The sequence below is a fragment of the Semicossyphus pulcher genome, unplaced genomic scaffold, assembly GCF_022749685.1.
Source record: "Semicossyphus pulcher isolate SPU_LCO1_2020_fin unplaced genomic scaffold, fSemPul1.0.p SCAF_20, whole genome shotgun sequence".
Lineage (NCBI taxonomy): Eukaryota > Metazoa > Chordata > Actinopteri > Labriformes > Labridae > Semicossyphus > Semicossyphus pulcher.
In genome coordinates, this window is record NW_027211694.1 from 6,568,409 (window position 1) to 6,576,777 (window position 8,369).

At 38.3% G+C, this 8,369-nt stretch overlaps 1 protein-coding gene across 1 annotated transcript; it reads right to left on the reverse strand.

The window, feature by feature from the left end:
• Positions 1–2,445: 2,445 nt before the first annotated feature.
• On the reverse strand, positions 2,446–5,734 carry guca1aa (guanylate cyclase activator 1Aa). Its single transcript, XM_069671145.1, has 4 exons — positions 5,537–5,734; positions 3,719–3,868; positions 3,542–3,632; positions 2,446–2,573 (listed from the first exon to the last, which is right to left on the reverse strand). The coding sequence occupies exons 1-4, from the start codon at positions 5,732–5,734 to the stop codon at positions 2,446–2,448; spliced, it is 567 nt and encodes a 188-aa protein (XP_069527246.1).
• Between the last annotated feature and the right edge of the window lie 2,635 nt (positions 5,735–8,369).

Here is an 8,369-nt window from a genome sequence, read left to right on the forward strand (position 1 = left end):
CATGTTTAATATTTGCATTTGTATAAAATAAAAGCCATGTTGGCAGTGTTGCTTTAGTTTTGTTCCACTATGTTTAATGTAAAAGAAAATATCCAGAGATTCTTACTTTAGTTACTAAAAAGCAAAAAGAGCCAGTTTGTAATTTAGTTAATTCTGCTCGAAATAATGCAGAAAAAAAGATCAAAGTGATGCGAACATTTTCTGTAAGCCTTTGTGTTTTTAGCGGTCTTAAAAAGGTCTTAAATGTCGACACATGTCCAGTAATTCAAAAGAACAAAAGCAAAGATTAGACACAGAAGCAGACGATTGCAGTATAAACATTTTAATACATAGTTTATAACACACTATAATGTACTCTTGTTTGAGCCCGTTAGCAGAGGCTGCTGTACAGACAGGTAATGAAAGATAATCAAGTCAAACACGGGTCTAAAAATATAAAATATGGCTTCACAGAAAAAGTTATAATTGTTGAAAAATACTGTACATTGAACACTTACATATCCATATAAATATTCTGCATAAAACTACATTTGAACCTCACTGGAGCCTGACCGATATATCAGCTGGCCGATATTATCGAGTGGCTTATCACAGGTGTATATATTGATATCGGTTTATACGTTTTCCAGTATGTGCCGACCATGAAAGCTTTTTAAAGCTCCTGTGAGGAGTTTTTTGCTGGTTATGAAGCAGATTAAAAATAATTCTTATTACTTTAAATGACCTACTAAAGCAAACCAGACCATCAGCGACAAGATTGATTATTTCTATATAGTTATTTTAATGCCTGAAACTGCTGGCCGGGGGTTAGGTGTCAGATGAAGCGATTAACTGCACGCTGCCTTTGTTTATATTTTCAAGGGCAAAAGTTTAAAGTGAGTGATACATATGACTGAAAGAAAGCAAGATGTGTTTTTTGTTAAAAGGACAAAATCAGCAAAGAGATAAGAGGTACGGCTTTGTCTACAGGGGGCGCCAAAATCAACACACACTCATAGGAGCTTTAAACAGAACATGTAATGCGGAAGACAATGCTTTGGTTGATTCAGAAATGGCGTCATCATGTAATTTGTCCAGCAAACCGTGCTCCGACTCCAAGGTTTACAACACTCTCAGCACCGTCTGCAGCACACGTGGCAGAGCTTCACAGTGGAGCCGACAGTCGGCAGAATAGTTGATAATGTTCAATTATTTTGTTTTAATTATTAGTTTTAGTAAAAGTAGCCATCTCAGTACCTTTTCATGTTGGTGCATAAAACATTCCAGCTTAAAAATTCTCTGTATCCAGCAACAAATTAATAATTGGCAATATTTTCCCCCTCTGAAATCTGTATCGCATAGGTCTTAAGAATCCAATATCGGTCAGGCTCTACACCATACCTAGTCAGATATCGTTATACTTTAATAGAATACCTCCAATATAATACTGTGTAAGATGTTGTATGAAATAAGCTCGACTGCTTTGTTTGAATATTGTTTATATGTCATGACTAAACAGTTTGTCTCAGACTAATGCCGATGTTAAAGGAAAAAAACATCACATCTAAGTCCAGTACATGTGATCGAGACAGTCCACAGTAGACTCAATTGTTATTTTATAAATAAGCAAAAGCTGGGAGAAAAAAAAAATCTCATTCTGCCATCTTCCAACAGAAGGCACCAGTCGTGCAAAGCCAACAAACATAACAAAGGGAATCTATATCTGTATTTAAGCTGCAGCAAATCATTCAGCCAACAGACACCCACACACAAACCGCTACAGAACCAAGGGCCAGTATCTCGCCTGTTGTTTCAAATTAATTTGAAAAATCATAAAAGGTTAAAAACATTTAAAAAAGGCCAAACATTTGAGATCCTGCATAGGTTTTTCAAAAACTTGTACCTGTTTCTGTATTAGAGCGTTAGACTTAATCACATTAGCAGGGATGTTAAGGGCGATGCAGAGTGCTATCTTCCTCCTGTGGAGCCTCGGAGGCAAGAACGGGTGAACGAAGAGTTGAGCAACTTGATGCAGAGGAACTCAGACTTGAGGAAAAAACGTTGGATTTTGAAAGCATTGAGGGCTTGTACTCGCCACCCTCCTCCCAATATCGACCTCTTTTATCTGTCGTGGTATCTTTGGGTGAGTGGAAAGTCTGTGAGATCATCCCTGAGGCCACCGTGGCCTTGGGAGAGCTCAGCAGCATTAAACAAGGGCAATCAGCAGTTGGCAGAGGTTGACGAAGTCATCCAAATGCATTTAAAGTGCATGCGTGTCACTCTTTTAGAGATTAAAAAGGAACAAATGTCAATGTTTGCAGTACACTGGCACCATATTAAACTAGACTGAATCTTAGTAGAATCTCTAGAGTATATAAATGACCTTTTTGTTTTGTTTTGAGGCAGTGTGCTGAAGGTCTCGGCTTATATTGCAAATGAGGGCGAGGTAGTCGGATTGGGCAGATCCTAAATGCTGTGCCTCCGGTTGTGGATCATGGCCACGATGTGGGTGAGGTCCAGACTTTTGATCATCACTTCCATGAAATCCTGGTCGCTGCGGGCACCAGCCACAAACTCCTCCAAGGACAGCTCGCCTGTTAGAGGAAGAGATTGTATTTGATTTTCATGTTACGTGTTACGGAAGTAATTTGACGGATGTTATTGTTAAGTCACAATATGTGATTGACCCTTTGGCTCACGACTACAAGCCGATAAAAAGAACTGAATGGGCCGTGAAAGAGAAGGAAACAGACTTTCATTCATTTGAATACGTGTCAAAGCATTCTCTTTCCTCTTCCTGTAATCAACACTCTGACCTTAGGGGACAGTTACATAAATATATCAATGACGTGTGATTTGAAGTAGCGAGCTTACCTTGCTCGTCATTACAAGCAATTCTAAAACTGGCAGTCTAGTGAGTCAAAGAGCAAATCTGTTACATTAGCTCAGTTACCACTCACTGACGGACCAACGTATGTCAGGGGATGTGATTAACTGTGCCCTGTCTGTGATGTTCCTCTGAAATATAACCCGATTTGTAACACTGCAAGGGCTTGGTCGATAGATCCTTAACAGACATTAATTTACTGAACATTATTACTTTAAATCACTAAAACCCCGATGACAACAAATGCAAACAAACCCTGCACGTACACACGCCAAAACACGTCTCTTAAAAACTTTTAGTAGTTGAGTTTCGTCATGTTCAGTCCCAGCCACCCTTTAATCAAACTTTTGCAGCTCCCTCTGAGCCATAAGAGGCGTTATAAAAGTTTGGCCACAAACGTAGCAGAACTCCCCAACATCTGCGAACAGACTTTGATGTGAAAATCGATGGCATTTCCATTTAAAATCTAACTCATAATTGAATAAGAATCTTTTGTAAAAGGTTTAAGGATAGTTATTGTGTTCATCAGCCACCTACAGAACTTCCTCTTGTTGTGCTTGTTGTGTTTCCTGACTCAAGGCAGCTCGGAGCTGATGGATGTCTAAAAACTGTCCACCCACGATCGATTCCTTCTCAAATTTTTATCTCTGCATTCAGTTGCCAGAACGCACTCACCATCTCCGTTTATATCAATCCTTTCAAACACGCGGTTTGTGAAATCCTCGGCCTCCTCCTGATTTTCATTCCCATTGATTGCGCGGATTGCCTGCGGGAACAGAATTGAATCAGTATGTAGACTTGCCAGAACAATCCGGCGTTTCAGCTGAATGAAACTGTGATGCTTTATTTTACCCTTATGATGTTGAGCAGCTCGTGCCTGTCGATGCAGCCGTTGCCATCCACATCATAAAGTTTGAAATACCAGCGCAGCTTGTGCTCCATCTTTCCTCGCATCACCAGACTGAGAGCCGCCACATACTCCATGAAGTCGATGTAGCCGTCCTGCAAAAACCAGGAGTGGATAATCCTTAAACATCAATAAATTATTATGCACAACTCATCTTATAATTGCACTTCATTCAGCCATTCAACGTGATACATCAGTCTCCTAGCCCTTGTCTCAACTCTGAAAGCTATATGTGTGAAATGAAGCGTGCCAAGGCGGAGGATTATCTCCGGGGAGTGCCCGGACAATCTTAGCAACAGGGCATTGTCTCGCTGATAATCTCATAGTTTAAATCATGCATAAAGATTACCATTGCCTTTTGTAGGCTGACTGGGACGCTAAATTTAGATGTCCAGCTTTCCAGACAGCCACATCCTGCGGTGACCCTGTTGGGCGCTCCAAGACGCCTAATTAGGCCGTTAGGGATGGAAAAGGTTTGTAGGTTTGTTGCATTGACGTCATTGGATCGCCTGAGCGTTTAAATGCTGCAGATGTTTTTCCATGTGGGAACCGTGTCGGAAGTTTTAGCAACTTTTCTACTCTGGTTATATAAAAAGGCGACTGGCTGATCATGTTACTCAAGCGCTTTTATTGGTTTTACGCTGAAACAATTAGTCAATTAATCAATTGACCTTGATTCGTCGCCAAATTTGATTCGAAAGAACAACTTCTAAAAGTTTTTTCCGACAAACAGACAAAAATTTACGCTGTAACTTACAAAGGCATCGAAGGATCCGATATCTTTGCGTTAATTTGAACAAAGATTCAGATCAGAATGTCACCTTGGGCTGGGATTGGCTTCTTACACTGGGCTACGTTTACGCTGCAGTTACTAGACCAAGTCATCAATAATTAAATAATTAATTAGCCGATAGAAATAGCAGTTGCAAGCGTAACCAGGCTCCTAAAATATTGCCTCCTAATTGATTGCGTACTCACTTTAGTGATGCTGTAATTTCTTATTTCTAATCAATCTAAAATTGTAATTACAGCTGAAACCTACAGACCTAATCAATGTATCTTTTCAGTTCATTTACTCAAGAAAACTGCCACGAAAATGTCATCAATTTAAATGTCTTTGATATTTTAGATAAGAAAAAACAGGCATGGAGATGTTTTTCACTTCTTATTTCCAGTCTTTTCCAGACGAGTAAAATGCAAATAACAACATCTGTGAACTGCAGGACTTATTACTATCACATCCCTCACAGAGACTCACTTTTTATAAACATGCTGAAAATACTTAATAGTTATAGTTGGCCTCAATCAGAATGATTTGTTGTACTACACATAAACTAAAGAAGCTGTTTAATTAGCAGATTATCAGAAATAGGATATAGGACACTTTCTTTACCATAGCTTTAAATGGTTAAATATTCAGGCAGGAGAATCCAACATTGATGTTCTTGCATTTAAACATGACACACTTTAAAGAAACCTAATGTTGTAAAAAGCATTGACCTGATATTCAATATTACTGATGTTATAAAGTTAAACCAGAAGGAAACATTTATTTATGCATGTCATCCTCCAAACTAGACTTTGTTTTAACGTGCATTTCAAGCCTCCAGTGTAGGTTTTATACTCCTACTGATAACAAATGTATCACTTCATGTCTTTATATTCATATGCTCTTTATTTTGTTTGTTCTACATTCAAAAGTGCAATCAAGCAAGACCCTTCCTGCTCTAAAAAGGTTCCTCTCTTTGCAGCGTGGATCTTACCTTGTTCATGTCGAACGTCCGAAACATCTGCTCAATGTACGCGTTGGCCTCGGGGTCCAAACCTCGCAGGCCGAAAAACTGCTTAAATTCGTGCAGGGTGAGCTGCCCAGACGGGCACTCAGTCATGAACTTCTTGTACCAGAGGTGCATCTCCACCGCCTGCAAGTCGTCCACGGTGCTCCCATTTGCGTTACCCATTGCTCTCAGACGCCTAAGTGTGACTGTGTCAGTAATATGCAGCGCGAGCCTTTAAACAGCCGGTCCAGGATCCTCTCCGCCCAATTGGTCTACTGTGAAGTGGAGGAAATCCTACTTCACAGTCACACAACAATGGGACTTAGGGTGAGAATAGCAGCTGGCAGGGGGGCCCTTTTGTATCTGTTTGTCTCCTCTGTGTCCTCCATGGCTCTAATCACAAGCTGTAATCCAGGCGAACATGCAGCTAATCGGCTTAATCGGCCAATTAAAAGGGCAGCCTGATTGTTCCGTTTCCATCCATGTTAACCTGAGAAGTGCTGACAAACATAATGCAGAGTTCATCCCTCATATGGAGACACGTGCGTCCATGTATATGAGCTGATGGGACTTGGCTCAGCATGAGCACCCAAGTATGAGTGGTGGAAGAATAACTTATTTTGACAGGGTGTTTCCTGTTGGGCCCTAAACTCTGACTCAAATTAGCTCCTTACCCTCATTTAAACTCTCTAAAAAACATGTTTTTATGTGTGCCTTCTAGTGGTTTGTGGTCTGAATTAGTGTCTGTTTTTAAAGCCTATTATTATACAAAGACATTATGTTCCCTCTTTTCATATTTATTTTAATTATTTTTATCGTTTTATTTTAATCTCTCATATGTAGCTCTTTATACGGAAGAGGATAAGGGCTACTGAAAAAATAAATAAATAAATAAATTTTTATTGGACCTTAGAAAAAAAGTTAGAATTCTGAGATTAAAGTCAGAATTCTGAGAATTTTTCTCCGAATAAAAAATAAATAAATTTATTGGACTTTAATTTTTTTTTTCCAGTGGCCTTAATCCTCTTCTGTATCTTTTTTTGTACAGTTTTTAAACTCATCTTATAATTGTTGTTTAGCCTTTTTATTTGGTTTGATGAAGCACTTTGTCACTATTTCTGTAAAGTGCTCTATAAATAAAGTGAATTGTTATTAATTAAAAAGTTAAGTAAGAATACCTAAATGTAAAAATGCTTTACCACAAACCTTAAAGTTCTGAATGTCAAGTCCCACTTAAAGAAGGGAAGTACTGTCAGCAGCCAGATCTACTTAGAGTATCAAAAGTAAAATTAATTGTTGTATAACAAAAGGTCGTCCCGGATGTATTATTATATATATCACACAATTAGATTAAGACTGTTATATCGACAAAACAAGACGACACAATTTAAAGATTTTAAGTTGTACAATGGAAAACTGTTTTGTAATATCTTACCTTTTAATAGATAATTAATTGATTAATCATCCATCAAAGTTCTTCTTAGTTGATGCTCTACTTGTGTTTAATTATTAACAAGATTACACAACAGTACTTGGTAGAGACTTTTATTTGGATACCACAGTTTAAAGCCAAGAAGCCATGAGTCATGGCTGATCGATGCCGTAACCTAATAATTAACATTACAGCTTAAAAATTAATATCAGAACACAGAAATAAGCTTTTTGATGTCCACTAAACAAGAAACATAATACAACGGTTTTTGTAGTAAGTAGTGTTTTTGAATGAAATTATGTCTCTTTGAAAGCAGGTGTGGTCCATGTTTCCAACAGTGCATTCTTGTAACAACTCATCAGTAACCAAAAAAAGACAAATACAACAGATTTTTTACATGTTAGTGGTTAAACTTAAGTGTAAACATGCTATCAGTTAAAATACAAGTATTAGTACAATAGTAAAAATAATAACTTCTTACAAAAATCAGCTGCTGGTCGTTTTAAAGCAACACTTAACTGTTCATTGTTATTTCTCACATTGACATTCCAGGAAATAGTTAAAGTCATGCCTCCAGAATACATTCAGCAGAGTGTTAGTGTTTCTTTCTTGCCATAAAAACTTGCAAAACAGAAATTTCACGCTGTCACATGATATCCACAGGAAGCAGCATCTCCACAGGTGAGTGGTGCACTCGTTCAATGCGTATTAATCATGTCATACAAGGACTGCCAAAAAAACACAGATGCTGCAGCAAAATAAAAAAACTGTTTGTTTCAGACAGGCACAGATGTCAATATAAAATACATTTGGCTGTTGATATTTTGAAGAATTCATCATGTAGCTTTCAATCAAAAATCCTCTGCTGTAGTGCAATGATATAGTGTCCTACATATTTAACACTAGTTTGCATCACCCTGTATCGTATTTGCATTTATAGTCCCCATCGTGTCTCACAACTAGCCTGAAGAGCTTTTCCTGATGATAGCAATACATGGAATAAACACATCATGTAAGTACGGATACAAATATAACACTTTTAAGACTATGTAACAAATAGCTATGTTTTAAGAGCTTACAAAAGTAAAAAGCTATATTTTTTCAGACTTCAGTAAGGCCTCATTTTCCTTCCTTCATCCAGCATCATTAAAACTTCCAAATGTTCCTTCAGCATCAGTCACAGTCTTTGCCTTGATTTGGCTTCCAAAACAGTTAGTCAAAGTTATGACAGACAGGAAAGTCACTGTGGCTCCATGTCAGAGCTCGAGCAGATCTCTCTGGCACCTCCACCTTTCCTCTTCCCCCAGTGCAGGTGTCTGTAGATGGAGTCAAACACTGACACTGTATAGCGTGCAAACAGGCTGGTCCACTTTACTGCATCCACTA

Bases quoted from the DNA above. Each gene is read 5' to 3' on its own strand.
- guca1aa (XM_069671145.1), bottom strand. From the start codon at position 5,734: ATGGGTAACGCAAATGGGAGCACCGTGGACGACTTGCAGGCGGTGGAG. The intron at 3,869-5,536 runs GTAAGATCCACG...TGGTTTTTGCAG, and splicing joins GGACGTTCGACATGAACAAG to GACGGCTACATCGACTTCAT. The intron at 2,574-3,541 runs GTGAGTGCGTTC...TTCCTCTAACAG, and splicing joins GATTGATATAAACGGAGATG to GCGAGCTGTCCTTGGAGGAG.